This window comes from Tachyglossus aculeatus, chromosome 2 (genome assembly GCF_015852505.1).
Source record: "Tachyglossus aculeatus isolate mTacAcu1 chromosome 2, mTacAcu1.pri, whole genome shotgun sequence".
Classification (NCBI taxonomy): domain Eukaryota; kingdom Metazoa; phylum Chordata; class Mammalia; order Monotremata; family Tachyglossidae; genus Tachyglossus; species Tachyglossus aculeatus.
In genome coordinates, this window is record NC_052067.1 from 70,911,122 (window position 1) to 70,933,068 (window position 21,947).

General features: G+C 41.5%; 1 protein-coding gene across 4 annotated transcripts in view; it reads right to left on the minus strand.

Annotated features, from left to right (window-relative positions):
- Window positions 1-21,947, minus strand: part of STXBP5 (syntaxin binding protein 5) — a 179,242-nt gene that overhangs the window by 86,877 nt on the left and 70,418 nt on the right. For all 4 annotated transcript variants that reach the window (XM_038742277.1, XM_038742273.1, XM_038742274.1 and 1 more), the window contains exons 6-7: window positions 20,840-20,903; window positions 14,465-14,548 (exon numbers count right to left, since the gene is read on the minus strand). In XM_038742277.1, the coding sequence (XP_038598205.1) occupies window positions 14,465-14,548; window positions 20,840-20,903 (148 nt within the window). The remainder of the gene's footprint in view (window positions 1-14,464; window positions 14,549-20,839; window positions 20,904-21,947) is intronic.

The following is a 21,947-nucleotide window of genomic DNA, read 5'->3' on the forward strand; positions in this document are numbered from 1 at the left end:
TCCTACCTCACCTCCCTTCTCTCCTTCTACAGCCCAGTCCGCAACCTCCGCTCCTCCACCGCTGATCTCCTCACCGTACCTCGCTCTCGCCTGTCCCGCCATCGACCCCCGGCCCACGTCATCCCCCAGGCCTGGAATGCCCTCCCTCTGCCCATCCGCCAAGCTAGCTCTCTTCCTCTCTTCAAGGCCCTGCTGAGAGCTCACCTCCACCAGGAGGCCTTCCCAGACTGAGCCCCTTCCTTCCTCTCCCCCTCGTCCCCCTCTCCATCCCCCCATCTTACCTCCCTCCCTTCCCCACAGCACCTGTATATATGTATATATGTTTGTACATATTTTTTTTACTCTATTTATTTATTTATCTAATTTATTTGTACATATCTATTCTATTTATTTTATTTTGTCAGTATGTTTGGTTTTGTTCTCTGTCTCCCCCTTCTAGACTGTGAGCCCACTGTTGGGTAGGGACTGTCTCTATATGTTGCCAATTTGTACTTCCCAAGCGCTTAGTACAGTGCTCTGCACATAGTAAGCACTCAATAAATACGATTGATGATGATGATGATGAACCTAAGTGCTCAATGAATACAACTGAATGAATGAGATATGATTGACTGACTTTTCTTCAACTGTCTTCTGCGTCGCTCTGACTTGCTCCCTTTATTCATCACCTTTCCCAGCCCCACAATATGTATGTAGAGAAGCAGCGTGTCTCAGTGGAAAGAGCACGGGCTTTGGAGTCAGAGGTCATGGGTTCAAATCCCAGCTCTGCCAATTGTCAGCTGTGTGACTTTGGGCAAGTCACTTAACTTCTCTGTGCCTCAGTTACCTCATCTGTAAAATGGGGATGAAGACTGTGAGACCCCCGTGGGACAACCTGATCGCCTTGTATCCACCCCAGTGCTTAGAACAGTGCTTTGCACATAGTAAGCGCTTAATAAATACTATTTTTATATACATATCCATGATTTATTTAATGTTTATCTCCCCCCCTCTAGATTGTAAGCAGGATATTATTGTATTATATTCTCCCAAGTGCTTAGTATAGTTAAGTACTCTGCACACAGTAAGTGTTCAATAAATGCAATTGATTCATTTGGGTGGAACAAGTCCCAGGATTTTGGTCCAAATGTATGGTTGCTCCTGAGGGGCTGCCCCGAGTCTGTCTAGCTCCAATCACGCTTTTCGACGGGGGTGGAAGCACATACTCCTACTGGTTTTGTTCTTGTCCCAGGATTTCAGCAGAACACTAGGAGAGGGTAACTATTAGCAACACCCACTAAGACAGGGCTCTTCAAAGCTTCTAAATCTTATTACTACCTTTGGCTTAATATTAATAATAATTATGGTATGTGTTAAGCACTTACTATATACCAGCCACCGTACTATGCTCTGGGGTGGATACAAGCAAATTGGGTTGGACACAGTCCCTGTCCCACATGGGGCTCACAGTCTCGATCCTCATTTTACAGATGAGGTAACTGAGGCACGAAGAAGTTAAGCGACTTGCCCAAGGTCACACAGCAGGCAAGTGGCGGAGCCAGGATTAGAATCCATGACCTTCTGATTCCCAGGCCCAAGTCTATTCACTACACCATGCTTCTTGCCAAGGATAAAATGTCTCTGGTCTGAAACCTCCAATATCTTTTTTGGCAAAGTCATCTTCAAGGATAAAAATCTTGCTGCTTTAGTAAGTGGCTACCAATCAATCTGCGCATCAGGCAGAAACTCCTCACCCTGGGCTTCAAGGCTGTCCATCACCTCGCCCCCTCCTACCTCACCTCCCTTCTCTCCTTCTCCAGCCCACCTCGCACCCTCCGCTCCTCCGCCGCTAATCTCCTCACCGTGCCTCGTTCTCGCCTGTCCCGCCATCGACCCCCGGCCCACGTCATCCCCCGGGCCTGGAATGCCCTCCCTCTGCCCATCCGCCAAGCTAGCTCTCTTCCTCCCTTCAAGGCCCTACTGAGAGCTCACCTCCTCCAGGAGGCCTTTCCAGACTGAGCCCCTTCCTTCCTCTGCCCCTCGTCCCCCTCTCCACCCTCCCATCTCACCTCCTTCCCTTCCCCACAGCACCTGTATATATGTATATATGTTTGTACATATTTATTACTCTATTTATTTATTTATCTCACTTGTACATATCTATTCTATTTATTTTATTTTGTTAGTATGTTTGGTTTTGTTCCCTGTCTCCCCCTTCTAGACTGTGAGCCCGCTGTTGGGTAGGGACTGTCTCTGTGTTGCTGACTTGTACTTCCCAAGCACGTAGTACAGTGCTCTGCACACAGTAAGCGCTCAAATAATACGATTGATTGATTGATTAATAAAAAATATTTTCTAGAATTTCTAAAACAAAAAGTCTAAATGTGCACAGATTTAAACAAACAGCCAATACTCTAAAATCCACTAGGTATTGTTTATTTTACCTGATGTTGACAGCCCAATTAGAACTGAAATATATGATCGCTCTTTTAGAACTTAGTGGCCCATAAACATCATAAATAGTCTCAATGAAACAACAAAATGCAGCAGAAATCTACTTAGCAGGAACCCGGGAATTATCCCAATTAACAAATCCAACATTTACTGGCCCTTCAATTGGGCTGCTGAAGCAGTTTAAAGCTAACTTGTCTAATGAAAACTAAAAAATATTTTGGATGATAAAATGAAAAATGGCATATAAGAACAGAATGAGCTGCTGCCATAAAAGCCCATGAAAATATCATATTCTATTTATTGTTAAAGAAACCTACATTATGAATTCAGCAACAAACTCAATTAAAGTTGGTTCCATCATCCCTCACAACTTACAATTAAGAGTCTTTCAGCAGACTTTTTGGAAAAAAATATTTTTGCAAAGTCATATTTGCCAATTTTAGAAAAGTAAATTCTGCAAAGCTATTGAAATGCTTCATGATTTACAACTTTTAAGAGGAACTGGACAGTGTCAGAAGACCCTGCTTAGGCTTCATTACCTAATCTCTTCCATTACTTTTCATGTATGTAAAGATAACTACATCATGTAGATCCAAATCTAGATCACGTAATTTGCTTTTTTTCCCCTAACCCATTAATCCCTAAAATTTAAGTATATTTCCCAACAATGAGTCATTTTTATTCTGGAAAATCAATTTCTACTTTGCCTTCTTTCTACTGAATAATTATTTAACAACTGCTACTCATCTAGGCTGTAAGCTCACTGTGGGCAGGGGCGGGTCAAACAACTCAGCTTAGTATAGTGCTCTGCTTACAATAAATGCTCAATAAATATGATAGATTATTTTTATGCCTCAGAAGACTATGAAGTCATATTAAATTTCAATCAATACAATTTAGAAACGTTTTCTCATAAGACTGCACTCAAAACAATAAGTTTGTCACACACTTCAATATTATTTAGTAACTGGGCTAAATTCTATGCCATTTGCAGTTCAAATGGGTTTTACTTTATGATTTTTACTTGACAAATTTCAGACAGGCTCCATGTGGCAATCATATTAGAAAGTTTGGCCAAAATTGTATTGATGAATCAATGGTATTTACTGACCACTTACTGTGTGCAGAGCACTGTACTAAGTGCTTGGGAGAATACAGTACTCTAAGAGTAGGTAGACATGATCCCTGCCCTCGAGGAACATACATACTCCAGGGACAGACAGATATTAAAACAAATTACATATATTCATTCATTCATTCAATCATATTTATTGAGCGCTTACTGTGTGCAGAGCACTGTACTAAGCACTTCAGAAGTACAAATCGGCAACATATAAAGACAGTCCCTACCCAACAACGGGCTCACAGTCTAGAAGGGGGAAACAGACAACACAAAAAACCAAGTAGACAGGTTGTCCAACCAACTGACTTTCCCAAGGTCACAATAGCAGGCAAGGGGTGAAGTGAAATTAGAACCCAGGTCTCCTGACTGCCAGTTTGTTGTATATACCTAAGTACTGTTGGGCTAGGGTGTGCTAAAGTGGTACACAATCAAGTGTATAGGCAACCTAAAAGGGAGGATGAATAAGGCAAGTGAGGGCTTAGTCAGGGAAGGCCTTTTGATGGAGGTAAAACTGTAGTGGAGCTTTGAAGATGTGGAGTGTGGTGGTTTGTCAGATCTGAAGGGGGAGGGAGTTCTGGCACAGATGGTGCACATAGGCAAGAGGTTGGTGGTGAGAAAGACAAAATCGAAATATATTGAGAAGGCCGGTGTTAGCAAAGCAAAGTGTGTGTATTGGTTGAATAATAATAATAATAACGATGGCATTTGTTAAGCGCTTACTATATGCAAAGCACTGTTCTAAGTGCTGGGGGGGGATACAAGGTGATCACGTTGTCCCATGTGGGGCTCACAGTCTTAATCTCCATTTTACAGATGAGGAAACTGAGGCTCAGAGAAGTTAAGTGACTTGCCCAAGGTCACACAGCAAACATGTGGGGGAGCTGGGATTAGAACCCATGACCTCTGACTCCCAAGCCCGTGCTCTTTCCACTAAGCCAAGCTGCTCAGCGATTTAAAGTAGGAGGGAGAGAGTTAATAGAGTGCCTTAAATCCAGTCACAAAGAGTTTCTGTTAGATGCAGAGATGATGGGTAACCATCGGAGGTTTGTAAGGTGTGGACATTTTTTTTTTTTAGAAAAATGTTGGGCAGCAGATTGAAATATGGCCTAGAGATGGGAGAGATAGGAGGCAGGGAAGTCAGCTAGGACACAGATATAGTAGTCAAGGCTAGGTATAACTGCTTAGATCAGCATGGCGGTCGTTAAAAGAAAGGAGTGGACTCTAGAGATTATGCGAAGGTATACCCGACAGGATGTGGTGACACACTTAATATGTGGGTTGAATGAGAGATATAAGTCGAGGGGTCGAGACCAGTATTAAGGTTAAGGGGTTGTGATACGGGGTGATGGTGGGGGTACTTAAAGTTATGGGAAAATCAGAGGGAGGACAGGTTTGGGGTAAGATGATGAGGGGTTCTGTTTTGGACATTTTTGAGATGTTGGCAGAACATCCAAATAGAGATATCCTGAAGGCAGGAGGAAATGCAAAACTGTATAGAAGGAGAGAGGTCAGAGATGGAAACTTAGATTTGGGGATTGTCCACCTACAAATGTTAGTTAAAGTTGTGGGAGTGAATGACTTCTCCAAAGGAGTGGCTCTAGATGGAGAATAGAAAGGGGCCCAGAACTGAGCCTTAAAGGGCTTCCTCAGTTCAGAGTGGGAGGCAGAGGAGCTGGCAAAAAGAGACTGAGGAGCAGTCAGAAATATAGGTTAAGAACCAAGAGAAGACAGTGTCAGAAACTAAGATTAGATAGTGCTTCCAGGAGAAGGGGGTGGCCCATACTGTCAAAGACAGCTAAAATGTTGAGAAGGATTAGAATGGAGTAGAGGCCATAGGATTTGACAAGAAGATCACTGACAACATTAGAAGAGGCAGTTTCCCTGGAGTGGAGGAGCGGAAGACAGATTAGAGGGGGTCAAGGAGAGAACTGAAAGTAGTGAATGTAAACACTTGCTTGAGGAGTTTCGACAGCAATGGTAGGCGGGAGATTGGACAATAACTGGAAGGTGCCATGGAGTTAAGGGAGGGTCTTTGAGGACAGAAGTACATGGGCATATTTGAGAGCAGTGGTGAAGGAGCCATTGAACACTGAGCAGCTGAAGACAAAGTCTTGTCTAATAGGCCTTACCATTAGCAAAATTTTATAGTCAATACAATCATATAGGGGCCACATTTTGAAGGAAAACTCACATAGTACTCATGGCTTGACTTGCAGTGCATGCACAGACACATTCATCTCAACATTACACTCCATCCAGACAGAAGAATGTTGTCAGAATGCTCCCTAACTGAAACAGCTTTCTATCAAAAATGGTGTGTGAAAACATATTTCATTGGCAAATTAACTGTTAACTTATGCTATGCAATACATAAAGCATACTACAACTAAAGTATCAGACAAATAGTTAATAGGGAATCCATAATTCCCTAACAATGCTCTGGTCAAGAACCCAGGCATTTGGACAAAACATAACATACTTAAGAAATTCCATACTGGACCAGATTAGTGGTTTACAGGGCTGGAGTGAAGGATACTGGGCCTTAGAGGAGAGCTGAACTAACAGTGGGATGGAAGGATGTTTATCTGCTTCTTTAAAAAGAAAAGCAGTTCTATTCAATGCCCACTGTCATCCAATTAAGGTCTCCATGAGACAAAGTGACTGCAATGCATGACTCAAAAAGATTATGGCTTTAAGGATGAGAAGGGGGCTGTTTAACTGGGGTGTAGAAAACCCCATTTGGGAAGCAGTGTGCTCTACTGTTTAGAGCACAGGCTTGGGAGTAAGAAGGATCTGGGTTCTAATCCCAGCTACATCCCTTATATGCAGTGTGACCTTGGGCAAGTCCCTTAACTTTTTTCTGCCTCAGTTAACTTTTCTGTTAAAATGTGGATAAGTCTGTGAGCCCCTTTTGAGACGTGAGCTATGTCCAACCTTATTAGCTTGTATCTCCCCCGGAGCTTAGTACAGTGTCTGACACAGAGTAAGCACTTATGAAATACCATTAAAAAAATAGATTTTCAGAGATCCCAGTAGCTGAGAAAGGGACTAGACTCAGCGCTATAAGAAAAAAATGAGTTACTCCCATGCATGTCTTTGAAAGAGTTAGACCTAGGTACAAGTGAGATAGTTGGGAGGATGGGGAAAGATCTGGAGCTGTTAGGATTTTTTTAAATAATGGTATTTGTTAAGTGCTTACTATGTGCCAGGCACTGTTCTAAGCATTGGGGTAGGAACAAGGTAGTCAGGTAGGACACAGACCATGACCCACCTTGGGCTCACAGTCTTGATGAGGTAACTGAGGCACAGAGAACTAAAGTGATTTGCCCAAAGTCACATAAGCAGACAAGTGGCAGAGTCTAGATTAGTACCCAAGTCCTTCTGACTCCTAGCTTGTGCTTTAACCTCTAGGCTATGCTGCTTCTTGCCTCCCGAGTGTCATTTCCCCTTTCCTCAAGACTATCTGCAATTTCTTAATGAGTCCACATACTGAGGGTGTCCTGACTAGTGGTTTCTACAGTGATTGCACCACTACTCTCTGTTGCATAGCATAGGATGATGAACGACAAAGGAGCCATCCAAATGAGAATATGGGGGATTGAAACCTGGACCACAATTTCAGCTGCAAAATTACAACTGAGTATGTGGTTTAAGATACACAGGAAGGGGAAGACGGGATCCTTCTCCCTGGCTCCTGTCTTACAACATCTATCAGTTCCCTAGGCTCCCCGCCCTAATTCAGTCCCCTGCTGTGTAAAAACATGAACTTCCGAGTCTTCATCACTGTGGCAAAGGAGGTTTTTGAGTAGCGAAAGGAGGGGGTAAAAAAAAAAAAAAAGCAAAAAAGTGAAACATGAGCTTATGCAACATATGTTTCTGTTGTAAGCTGTATTTTCCAATTAGGACACAACAGGTGATACCATCCCCTTTAAAAGAAGATTCCAGTCGGGGAGCCTGTGGAATCCCAGTCGGTGCAGTTGTATCTTACTGCCTAAGCCAAACCTCAACTCAAACTCCTTTTACTGACCTACATGCCCATGGTCAAGGTCTTGGAAACAGTGGGGAATAAAGGAGGAAGAGGACTAAATACATATTGTCCTTTACTGTTTCAGTTTGATTTCTCACTATACAGTCTTGGGCAGAGAAAGTCAGAAGGACGATGCTATCAGTCACCCAGAATCACAGGACAGACATTTAAATGGGTTGTAGTTTCTTGACTAACTGGATTTGTGCAGACAAACCTTACAATTTTAGCATTTGGGTGGGCTGTTGAGTGATGTGAGGCTTAGGCTAGAGAATAACTGGTCAGTGTCCCCCAAATCTGGCCCATTCAAGCCTAATTTTCACTCCCCCTTTTAATCTGTCCTATGATGGTGCCAGCTGGCCAAAAAGGTAGCTGCCCCTTGCCCAGAGAATGAAGTACTGGAAACAGATAATCTGTAGCTAGTGCTACAGGATACAACACAGAGCTGGGAGGTCAGGCCACCCATATGGAGGTGACTTGAGGTCAGTTTCAGCAGATAAGTCAAGGACTGGCCATAGGTTAAGCACTGTGAAGCCAAGGGGGATGCAAATGCTTGAAAGACATTATCCTTTCTTCATGCTTTCCCGAAAAAGGCTGCAGAGGTGTGGGGAGGGCTCAGGCAGATAAACAGCCTGTACATGTAGCCTGTACATGTAAAGTCTGTCTAGGAATGTCAGTTTTAAAAGTTACTTCAGAGTATTCCAGTATTCCAAAATTGTTCACCTGCATAAGCACAGAAGTGACTACACAATTTGTAAGAATCAATGCAAAATCCTGTTTCCATTCCCAAACTAAGATGGCTGTGGGCCATCATATATTTTAGCAAAATTATTCATTAGTGAAATTACTCAAAAGGTCTTTTTTTAAAACAACTAACTGTGGAACTCAGAACACAATATCCAAGAAAAATGCTGGGAGTAAAATCAGGGCCTCCACTTCACACTTGTTTACTTTATGATTCATAAAGTGGTTTATAATAGTATCCTGTTGCAACTTTAAATAAATTTGGTTGTCTAAATGAAGAAAGTCTATCAAGCCATCTCAAAATGGCATGCTTACCAGAGCTGCTGATTTGGGAAAGTGTTAGAAACATATTTCTTGGTCATTAATGCAAAATAAACCTTTGTTTTCCTATTATTAAATGTGTGTTTTGTGCAATGATGGAAGATAAATGTAAAAAAGCATTCATATTCAATATCATACATACACTAGCATTTTCAATTTTCTGTGGCTGGGCAAAAAAAAAAGGTTGATAACATTCTTGCACATTATCTACTACAGGATAATGACAGCATGTAAACTGCTCACCAGCTTTAATGTTGGTCTGAGGAGGAACACATTTCAGTTTTTCTCCTTAGAGAAAGTAAGCAATTATCTGTCAATTAAGTCCCAAAGTTTAGCATTCAGCTCATGCACTACTTTCAGATACTCTTCTCAAACATGTGGATATGAAATATGCTCCCCTTCAGGATATTTTGAGTCTCCAAAAACTTTTCACAGGAGATTGCAAAAGCTAGCAAAAAGACTTCAGTTGAATTAAATATTGGCCCTAGAATAAAAAGGGACAATGAACTTATTTTTAATAATAATGATATTCATTAATCTCACACTATGTGCCAAGCACTGTTTAAAGCACTGGGGTAGGTACAAAGTAATCAGGTTGTTCCACATGGGGCTCACAGTCTTAATCTCCATTTTACAGATGAGGTAACTGAGGCACAGAGAAGTTAAGTGGTTTGCCCAAGTCACACAGCAGACAAGTGGCAGAGCCAGTACTAGACCCCACGTCCTCTGACTCCCAAGACTGTGCTCTTTCCACTAAGCCACACTTCTTCAACTTGAGATGGAGTCAATAAAACTATTCTGCTCACTTTATCAATCTAATACATGTGGCATTTACATAGCATTGCCAAATTAAATAGCAAAATACATTTGTATATATTGAAACGTTTGAAACTCTGTGGTCTAATTCTGTAATCTCCAATCACAGTTCAGCAGGGCCAAAAAATGAATGAAAGTACCAAAACAGACTGCTAAAATCCAGTTTTTTTAAGGGGCTATCTAATGACAGGTAAGCACTCACCAGGCCAAACACTCAACTGATTAAAGGGCATTTTCAACTGATACAACTGGGAAGGAATTACTACTACCAAGAAGCTCAGGCAAAGAGTGTGTAATGAAGAATGACTAATGATGGATTCGTACTCTGAAGTGAAGGGCAAAGCACAAATAGCAGGATCTTTAGTTACAGCAGCTTCAATGCAGACATTCAAGGAAACATTAACTAAAATACTCCAATATTGTACAAACTTTGTTATTTAGCATGCTTGGGAAATAGGAGATGCTGATTAGTAAAAAATGTGGGTTTATCTCAAGTCACAGAGGCCCAGAAGAGGACTTAGAATATTCACACAAAGAGTTTCAGTAAAGTTCCTCCTCCTTGTCCCCATGACCTTGACAAGAGCTTTAATGACAAAATGGAAACCTTCAGCCATCAGATCCCTCAAATCAACACCTCTCTTCTCTTCTATTTCCATATCCACTCTTCATTCTTTACCATCTTTCAAGAGGAGTTCTGTTGTTCAAAATTGGCCCCCTCCACCTGCTCCTCTGACCCTATACCTGCTTAACTCCTAAAAAGTTGCACCCACTTTTTTCCCTTTCCTGAGTGCTATCTCCAAATCACTCACTTTCTGTTGGCTCCTTTTCTTCTGACTTCAAACATGCTTAATCTATTCCTTCCTAATCCTCCTCCTCCTAACTGCTTTTGACCTGTGGGCCTCCAACCTCTCCTAGAAACACTAAGTAAACCTTGGATTTCCTGACATTGTTCTCTTCTGGGCTTTCTGAACATTCTTCTCAGTCTCTTTTACTACCTCAACCCCTGCAAACCCAACAGCAAACTGGGTGTGTCTCCAGACTCTAATCTGTGTCCCTTTCTAATTTCAGTTTACACCCGCTTTTTTGGAGAGGTTATCCACTTCCACAGGTTCAATTACCACCTATGTATGAATGATTCTAAAATCTTTTTCATTAAATCCAACATAATTCCTCCTCTGCAGTCTTCCATTTCTTCTTGCTTCCACGGTATCTCTAAGGAGATTCAATGCTGACACTGCCAGCTCAATATGTCCCATTTCATTGCCCTCCAAAATACTGTCTTCCACCGAACATTTCCATTACAGTTAACACCACTGTCCCCATCAATGTCCTGTAGCCACAGTATTATCCTTGATTACTCTTTTTCGTCCAAACCCTATATTCAGTCCATTGCCATATCATGTCAGTTCCTTGTGAACAACCTCACCAGGATGCCTCCCACCCTCTCCACCCAGATCGACATTACATTGGTCAAGGCACTGTCTATATCCTGACTTACAACCTTATTAGCCTCTTTTCTTAGCTCCCTGACTCCAATCTCTCCCATCTCAAAGCCATACATCACTCTGCTGCACATATTTTCCTCATAAACCTCCAACAATTGCCCATTCTTCTCCACAAATAGAAACTCCTAAACATTGGTCTAAAGCACTCAATCAGCTGTCTCACTCTAATTCATTTACTCTTTTCCTACTACACCCCAGCTCACACTTTCCATTCCTTTCAAACAAATCTCCTCACCATGTCATTGCTGCTGACAAGCCTTAACTCATGTCCTCCCACCTGCCTACAAGTCCCTTCTTCATATTTGAGAGACTGCAGCTCTCCCCATCTTCAAAGGCCTTCTGCAATCATAGACCCTCCAAAAGCCCTTCCCCCAAAAGCCACTAAAGTTCATTCATTCATTCATTTAATCGTATTTATTGAGCGCTTACAGTGTGCAAAGCACTGTACTAAGTGCTTGTGAAGTACAAGTTGGCAACATATAGAGACTGTCCCTACCCAACAACAGGCTCACAGTCTAGAAGGGGGAGACAGACAACAAAACTTGTGGACAGGTGTCAAGTCATCAGAATAAATAGAAGTAAAGCTAGATGCACATCATTAACAAAATAAATAGAATAGTAAATATGTACAAGTAAAATAGAGTAATAAATCTGTACAAACATATATACAGGTGCTGTGGGGAGGGGAAGGAGGTAGAGCAGGGGGGATGGGGAGGAGGAGAGGAAAAAGGGGGCTTAGTCTGGGAAGGCCTCCTGGAGGAGGTGAGCTCTCAGTAGGGCTTTGAAGGAAGTTCTGACACCTCCTGCTGCATGCATGTAGTTTTACCCTCAGTGACTTACTCCTACTTCTATTTAGTTCTTTCTTTCTCTTCCCCTAGATTGTAAGCTCCTTGACTGAACGACTGGAGTTCCCAGAAAGGTCTGCGGGCAGTGAACAGAGTTACCTGGCAACTCAGCAAATTTTAGATGACATTCAGGAAATGATGTTGGGAGAAATACATATGAATACTACCTCTTTTCTGTCACGGTACATCAATCCAGCCCCACCCCTCCTTGGTGGGAACCTAGCCTCAGTTCCTCCCTTTCCTGCTTTCCCTTCCTTCACCTGGATAGGTTCCCAGTCTCCTGGTCCTCCCACATCTCCTCCTATTCTATGTCTAATATTTCAATGTGTTCATTTCTTATATGTCGATGCTGCTGCCGCTGGCTAGCTACCCATGAAGACCTCGCTACTCCTGCCTGCTGCTTCTGCACTGCCCAGTTACTTCCTTCCAAGACTTACCCAAAATGTTGGAACAATGGGCAGTACATGGAAGGGAACCCAGAACTGAACCTTGAACATTCCCAGTATTAGGGAGTGGGAAGCAGAGGAGGAGCCCTCAAAAGACAATGAAATTAAAGCTCTCTATCTTCTTTCACTATACCCAGCTCACACTCTTCATTCCTCTCAACCTCAATTATTCACCAGGCCTTTGTTTCATGTCCTCCTTACTGATAAAAATAATTGTGGTATTTATTAAGTGCTTACTATGAGCCAGGCACTGTTCTAAGCGCTAGGATGATCGGGTTGGACACAGTCCCCCTCCCACATGGGGCTTACAGTCATTTTCCATTTTCCAGAAGAGGTAACAGGCACAGAGAAGTTAAGTGACTTTTCCACGGCCACACAACAAATAAATGGCAGAACCAGGATTAGAACTCAGGTTCTTCTGACTCCCAAGCTCATGTTCTATCCAATAGGCCATGCTGCTTCTTTCATGATTGGAAATCCCTCCCCTTTTATATTGAACAACAGTCCATAACTCCCTCACACTTCAAAGTCCTTCAGAACTTACTCCCTTAACTACTTAGTACATTCATTCATTCAATCATATTTATTGAGCGCTTACTGTGTGCAGAGCACTGTACTAAGCGCTTGGGAAGTACAAGTTGGCAACACACAGAGACAGTCCCTACCCAACAGTGGGGTCACAGTCTAGAAGGGGGAGACAGACAACAAAACAAAACATATTAACAAAATAAAATAAATAGAATAAACATGTACAAGTAAAATAGAGTAATAAATATGTACAAACATATATACATATATACAGGTGGTGTGGGGAGGGGAAGGAGGTAAGGCGGGGGGATGGGGAGGGGGAAAAGGGGGAGAGGAAGGAGGGGGCTCAATCTGGGAAGGCCTCCTGGAGGAGGTGAGCTCTCAGTAGGGCTTTGAAGGGAGCAAGAGAGCTAGCTTGGCAGATGTGCGGACGGAGGGCATTCCAGGCCAGGGGGAGGACATGGGCCAGGGGTTGCTGGTGGGACAGGTGAGAACGAGGCACAATGAGGAGGTTAGCGGCAGAGGAGCGGAGGGTGCGGGCTGGGCTGTAGAAGGAGAGAAGGGAGGTGAGGTAGGAGGGGGCGAGGTGATGGACAGCCTTGAAGCCGAGAGTGAGGAGTTTTTGCCTGATGCGTAGGTTGATTGGTAGCCCCTGGAGATTTTTGAGGAGGGGAGTACATGCTCTCCACAGAGCAAATACCTAGTATTACTACTGATGTTACTTGATCCTATATGTAACTTACTTTAATGTCCGTTTCTCTTATTAGATTTGCAAGCTTTTTGAAGGGAGGGCTATCTCCTAGTTCTATTGTACTCTACAAAGTGTTCAGTATACTGTTCTGTACAGAGTAGACACACAATAATTATTGAGTGATTATGATTTGCATTTTAATATGAAATCTTAGTTATTACTTTACTGGGATTACCCTAATTTTTTATTTACGCACAGCACCAAGAAGTTTTGAAAACTCATCTTCTACTATAGAGTAAACCTTCATAAAAATGCTAACCGAGCCTAGCACAAATAGAAATGAAGAGTTACTTGCTGCTCCATCTTTTCAAATCAATATTTAGGGAAACTGGACATTGGCTTTAAGAAAGCCTATCTTAAGAACTGAAGGAATTTTTGATGTGAATTTTTTTCTTCGTTCACATAAAAGTTCAATAAAACTATTTGCCTTTACATATAAATTAATATATGAACCTTCCATGGACCTGGACATTCGCAGCTCATCCCAACGTAACACCCTGCTCAACTTCAGCTCCTCAACCGCTAAACTCTTTACACAGAATCAATCAATGGCATTAATTGTGCCATTATTCATTCAATTGTACTTATTGAACACTTACTGTGTGCAGAGCACTGTACTAAGTGCTTGGGAGAATACAATGCAACAGAGTTGATAGACATGTTCCCTGCCCATGAGGGAAATGTGTTTACCCCCTCTGTTATATTGTACTCTATCAGGCACTTAGTACCGTGCTCTGACACCCAGTAAGCACTCAGTGAATATGATTGAGAAGCTTACTGTCTAGAGGGCTATAAAGGACTGAGTATAAGGAAATGAATAATGACCAATATATTAGATGATCCAAAAAATACAAACATCATTGCTTGAAAAAGAAAATCAATATTCATTTTTTTCAAATAATGAAAGCAGAAGATATGCTCCAGTTACCTCATCATGAGTGTACCTATAGTCAGCTTTCTTAGACTTGAGGTCCCATAATACCACTGTTCCAGACTCAAAGCCAATCAAAAGCTATAAGAGCAAAAGGAAAAGAAAAGGATTAATACTACATTCTACCGACGTATAGAAAAAATTACATATGAAAACATGTTTAAAAAGAACATTTTAGTAATACAAACTATGTTCTTTTACATTGATTAAATTCAGAAATTATTAAATTTTTCTTCACAATGAGGAACACAGATCAATAATGTGGGTCTATTGTTCTTGGTATATTTGCTTTGCCAATCAGACTTTCAAACATGCTTGGGTATTTTTTTTCCCTTAACTGCCACTACCCTCAAAAATTTTTAATGCTATTTCTGTTCAATCAAAACAGTAGAATTTCAAATCCTCTACCATTTATAACAGAACAGATTTTTCCACATTGTGGATTTTAAATACATTTATAGTCATTTTCCGCACTTTCAGTTAATAATATACAATTCTAATCCATGTAAACTTCTTAAGTGTTGGATACTTATTGCATTGTCATTACCAATTTATGGCCAAACAAAAGGCAAATAGATGAAATAACATGATAAAAAGATAGATGAAATAACATAATAAAAATATAGTTAATTAAGGAGCTGGTTCTTCAGATTAAACTTCCTATTACTACAGTTCTTCAAATTATTATGTAAACACATTAAAAAAAACAACACTCAAAATAACCCCAAAGCTTTAAACTAGCCAAACAGAAGATTAATTCTGTTATAGTTTCCCAAGCACTTAGTTCAGTGCTTCGCACAGAGTAGGTGCTCAATATATACCACTGATTGATGTCTTTTAAATAGGACTGAAAATAAACTAAAACAAGCAGGAACTCAGATTTGGTCACAGAAAATTTGTGCAGAATGCTCGTTCCAGTAAGAAAATTACTTTGTCCCTGCCCTGCTCTGGCTGACTTGTCACTAGTTCTCACAGGTGCTCTGATCTGTCATGGGAATGCCTGCTCACCTGCAAGTAAAAGGAATTTTCATTTTCATCCTTGCTTTCACAATGTATTATGTGGGAAAAGTTAATATTCATTATGAAAAAAATGAATAATGTCAAATAAATTATAAAGAAAAAGGACAATTTTAAATAATGGATGAATTTATTAACTTTCCAAAACAAAATAACAAAAGAACAAGTGGCAGAAATTATACCATTTCCCTAAGAAAGGTCTCCCAACTCCTCAGCTATGCATATACTGAAGAACGGAGCATCTCAGGAAGCACATGAACAGCTTAATCTCTATTGGAATCAGAATGGAACAGAAGCAATGTGCCCTGATTTCTAACCCCAGCTATGCCACTTATCTGCTGTGTGACCCTGGGCAAGTTACTTCACTTCTCTGTGCCTTAGTTTCCTCGACTGAAAATGAGGTTTCAATACTCGTTCTCTCCTACCTAGGCTTTGAGCTGAGGGACAGGGACTGTGTCCCACTTATATCTACTCCAGTGCTTAGGACAGTGCTTGGAATATAGTAAGTACTCAATGAATACCATTAAAAAATACCAAAAGAAAATGGATGTAGTTTCACTTCATAAGTTGACGAGCCTCAACTAAGCCATTAATATCTATCTCTCTTACTTTGCCCTCTCTCCAATTATTCAATCGCACAACTCCTCTTACTTTCAGAATATCTCCACTGAGATAACTTGCCAGCACCTCAAATACGTACAAAACTGAACTTCCCATTCACATGCCCTGAACATTTCTATAGAAAGATAATCCGGGCAGCAGAGTAAAGTTTGGAGGTTGGGAGGTCAGAAAGGAGGCCAATGCAATAATCCAGTAGGAATAGGATGAGTTATTGTACTAATGTGGTAGTGGTATGGATGGAGAGGAAAGGGTGGATCTTGGCGATGCTATGAAGGTGAGACCAGCAGGATAATAATAATAATGACGGTATTTTTTAAGTGCTTACTATGTGCAAAGTACTGTTCTAAGCGCTGAACACTGTTCTAAGCGCTGATTTGGTGGCAGAATGGATATGTTGGTTGAATAAGACAGTGGAGTCAAGGATGACACCAAGGTTGAGGGCTTGTGAGATGGGAAGGATGGCAGTGTCGTCCACAGTGATGGGAAAGTTCAGGAGAGGATAGGGTTTGGAACGGAAGATAAGGAGCTCTGTCTTGGACATGTTGAGTTTTACGTGGCAAGAGGCCATCCAAGTAGATACATCCTGAAAGCAGGAGGAGATGTGAGGCTGGAGGGAGGGAGAGAGAACAGGGGAGAAGATATAGATTTGGGTGTCATCCGCACAGAGACGATAGTTGAAGACGTGGGAGCACTCCAAGGGAGTGAGTGTATATGGAGACTAGAAGGGGACCAAGAACTGAACCTTGACGGACTCCTACAGTTAGGGGTTGGGAGGGGAATGAGGAGCCCGCGAAGGAGCCTGAGAATGAATGGCCAGGAGAGGAGAACCTGGAGAGCAGAGACTCCTTACTATATACTTTAAGACTTGCAACCTTTCTTAACTCTTCACTCACCCCAACCCCACCGACAAACTGTGCTTAAAAATCAGTCATATTTATTGAGTGCTTGCTGCATGCAGAGTAAGGTACTAAGTGCTTGAGAAAGTAAAATACAACAGACTTGGTGAACACATTCCCTGCCCACATAAACTTAGTCTAGAGGATAGTAACTGCGTTATTTTGAAGCCCTTACTACATGCTAAGCACTGGAGTAGATACAAGACAATCAGGTCAGTCACAGTCTCTGACCCACATGGAGCTCACATGGAGTCTAAGGAGAACAGGTATCGAATCCCCATTTTACAGGTGAGAAAACTGAGTCTGAGAAATTAAATGACTCACCCAAGGTCACACAGCAGACAGATGGTGGAGCTAGAATTAGAACCCAGGTCCTCTGACTCCCAGGGCTGAACTCTTTCCACTAGGGTACTGGGCTACACAAATAATAATCAATTACATTTGTTTAGCACTTACTGTGTGCAGAGAACTGTACTAAGCATTTGGGAGAGTACAATACAATAGAATTGGCAAACACATTCCCTGCCCACAATATGTTTACAGTCTAGAGAGGGAGATGGGCATTAATAAAAATAAATTATGGATATGTATGTAAGTGCTGTGGGGCTGAGGAAGGGGTGAATAAAGGGTGCAAATACAAGTGCAATAATACTACTATTCTTATTATTATAAGTCAGTGAACTGCACTCAGTTGGTGTCCCACAAATACATTAATTACTACTACTACCAAGAACCCATCATGTTCCTGCTAGGGCAGTGAGTACAACAGAGAAAACACGTTTTAATGCAGGAAGTGGGATTTAGATTTATAAAAACAATTTACTGACCCCACTGCTAATCACAGGAATGTGCTAGCCACAGTCATAGAATTTCCTTCACTAAAAACAGGATATTGTCATTTGTCAGGGATAGTTTGGCTGTGATGCTGTCTAAAAACCCAGAGATGGAAAAATTTTACCCTGAGTTATGATGCACTAAGTTGTTGTAAGATTAACACTGGGAATTAAAGGAGAAAAGCTGGTTTACAAAGAATACAGGAAAAGATAGAAATGTACACCCCCAAATACTCAGTATGGTGGTGCACACACAGATGATTTTGAATAAATACTGACTGAATTTTGGGCTCTCAACTGAAAATGTCCCTATTTAGTATACTTCTTAAGAAGTCATTAATAGAGGAAAATGTCCATACAAACAGCTTTCTCCCTTATAGATATTTTCACAACTCACAGATAATTAAAAAAGGAATAAAGTGTCAAAAATTTCTAATTTCCCCATCACTTCTCACACATAAGGAAAACTCCTGACAATCAAGTTTGAAGGTTGTCACCTGGTTCCTTAGCTATCTTGCCTCTCTGGGGGAAGCTCATAAACTTCCATGGTTTTTACCTATCACCTTTATGCAGATGCCTCCCAAATCTATTTCAGTATGTCCAACATCTCAGCTCAATTTATTGAGCCCTTACTGTGTGAAGTGCATTGTATTCATTCACATTCATTGAATCCTATTTATTAAGCACTTACTGTGTGCAGAGTACTGTACTAAATGCTTGGGAAAGTACAATACAACAACAGTGACATTCCCTGTGCACAGCGAGCTCACAGTCTAGAGGACTAAGCACTTGGGAGAGTTCAATTTAACAGCGTTTGTAGACAAGTTCCCCTGCTCACAATAGCTTACAGTCAAGGAGACAGATATTAATATAAAGAGATTATGGAGGTGTACACAAGTGCTGTGGGGCTGAGGGAGGAGTGAAAAAAGGATGCAAAATTAAGTGCAAATGCAACATAGGGAGTGGGAGAAGAAGAAACGAGGGCTTGGTGGGAAAGGCCTTTTGGAAGAGATGCGTTTTAATAAGATTTTGAAGGTGGGAAGAGTGACTGTCAGATATAAAGAGGGAGGGTGTTTCAGGCCAGAGGCAGGACATGGGAAAGGTGACAGTGGAGAGATAGATGAGATCGAGGTACAGTGAGTAGGCTGGTATTAGAGAAGCCAAGTGTGCGGGTTGGAAATCAAGAGATAAGATAGGAGGACGAGAGCTGATTGAGTGCTTTTAAGCCAATGGTAAGGAATTTGTTTGATACGGAGGTGGATGGGGAAACTGGAGGTTGTTGAGGAGTGGAGAAACAATGATCCAGGCAGCAGAGTGAAGTAGGGACTGGAGTTGGGAGAGACAGAGGTAGGGAGTCAGCAACGAGGCTGATGCAGTAATCAAGGTGGGAGAGGAAAAATGCTTGGATTAGCATGGTAGCAGTATGGCTGGAGAGGAAAGGGAGGATTTTACCTTTGTTCTGTTGGTTGAACCGAAAGGATTTGGTGTCAGATTGAATATGTGGGTTAAATGAGAGAGGAATTGAGGCTAACACCAAGGTTACAGGCTTGTGAGACTGGGAGGATTATGGTACTGTCTACAATGATGGGAAAATCAGGGGGAGGATAGAGTTTGGGTGGGAAGATAAAAAACTGTTTCGGGACATCCAAACAGTTGTCCCCTGAAGGCAGGAGGGAATACAAGACTCCAGAGAAGGAGAGAGATCAGGGCCTGAGATATAGATTTGGAATCATTCGCATAGAGACGAGACGATAGTTGAAGCCATGGGAGCGAAGGAGTTCTCCAAGGAGAATAGAAGGAGATGCAGAATGAGTCTTGAGGGACTTTCACAGTTAGGGAGTGGGAGGAAGAGGAAGAGTCTATGAAAGATTGAAAAGGAATACCCAGAGAGAAAACAGAGACATAGATGAGAGATCTCCTCTGCAATGCTGCATTTCCTCTTTCCTCCAGAACAGTCACATGAAATCTTACCAGTATCTTACAGTGCATGTCTAAAACTGAAATCTTCACCTTCTCTCACAAATCCTCTTCTTCACCTGACTTTCCTCATCACAGTAGACAATACTACCATCCTCCCTGTTCCTTATCCAAATGGCCACCATTGTTTTGCAGTTGCTTGTCCTCTTCTGGTTTGATGACTGCTTCAGTCACTGGGTTCATCTTCCTCTAATATCTTCCCACTCTAGTCCATATTTCACTCTGCTGCCCAGATTATTTTTGTAAAACACCATTCTGATTATGTCCTCCCAACTCCTTAAAACCCTGTGATGATGGCTATTCCTCTCCATATCAATCAATCAATCGTATTTATTGAGTGCTTACTGTGTGCAGAGCACTGTACTAAGCGCTTGGGAAGTACAAGTTGGCAACATATAGAGACAGTCCCTACCCAACAGTGGGCTCACAGTTTAAAAGGGGGAGACAGAGAACAAAACCAAACATACTAACAAAATAAAATAAATAGAATAGTTAGGTACAAGTAAAATAAATAAATAAATAGAGTAATAGATATGTACAAACATATATACATATATACAGGTGCTGTGGGGAAGGGAAGGAGGTAAGATGAGGGGGATGGAGAGGGGGACGAGGGGGAGAGGAAGGAAGGGGCTCAGTCTGGGAAGGCCTCCTGGAGGAGGTGAGCTCTCAGTAGGGCCTTGAAGGGAGGAAGAGAGCTAGCTTGGCGGATGGGCAGAGGGAGGGCATTCCAGGCCCGGGGGATGACGTGGGCCGGGGGTCGACGGCGGGACAGGCGAGAACGAGGCACGGTGAGGAGATTAGCGGCAGAGGAGCGGAGGATGCGGGCTGGGCTGGAGAAGGAGAGAAGGGAGGTGAGGTAGGAGGGGGCGAGGTGATGGACAGCCTTGAAGCCCAGGGTGAGGAGTTTCTGCCTGATGCGCAGGTTGCTCACTACGTGCAAAGCACTGTTCTAGGTGCTGAAATTTTATTCATAATTGCAATAATTTGTGTAAATTTTATTCATAAAATGTTCAGATTTGACTTACCTTTCCTTCATCCATTGGATTATCACTTATGTGGACAACAGGTCCTGGGTGAGATTTGGATGACCTGGAGAAGAAAAAGTTTACTTTAAGAAGCATACAATAAGGTTATTCTAAATGGAAAATTTCAATAGGCATAGAGGGCAAATATCCAGAATATGAAAAGCCATTGATAAAGTTTATTAGCGCTTGATAAATGCCATAAAGTGTTTTAAATTAAAGAAGGGAACAAACGGATATTAAAATAGTTATTTCATTTTTCGTTACTGGGCTTTTACATAGAGGTAGGTTCTCTATAAGACAGCAGTAATTTTACTGAAAGCAAATGAAACTCAGGGTGGCTGTCCTATTAAGGACTACAGATGAAATGAAAAAGCACCTTAGAACCCCATATCTTTTTCTGTAATATTATCCTGCAGGGTAATCCCACCTGGTTAATACACTGATTTAATACAAATCCACAAAAGCAGGGCCACCCCATCTTGCTCTGAGAAATTACGGCCTCTAACAAAATCACATTATGATACATTGAGGTTCATTATAAAGGAAGAAGCACGCCTCGATCCTTAAAACTTCCATATAGTTTCAAAGTCCACTTAAAGAGAGCTCGGATTACATGGATACTTGCCATTGAGTTCACCTTCATTTCATTGTAATCTTACTGAAACTAAAGATAATGGGAACCCATACTACTAGGGAATTATATCATACATTTCACATAAAGAAAAAAATTCACATTGATGACAAATATCCACATATTTAAGAGGCAATCCTTGAAATTAGGCTTCTGTAAAAAGCATTAATAGGTTGAAGAATGTAGGTATGCAGACTGGAGCATTCATAATCAAGGAATAGTAATAAAGGATGCTACAAATAGCCCATACATGGATTTGAATATACAACTCAACAGATTTAACTATTGGAAAAAAGACACATAAAATTGTTCCAACAAAATTTTATATAAAGATCAGTTCTACTTTGAAGAAGCCTCCAAGGCTCCAAGGAATGTTTTTAAATCACACACATAAAGCAATACATTCCATATGTCAAACACAAATAAATGAGCCCACTGTTTCCATCAGTGGTTGTTCCATATAATGCATCATTCTTT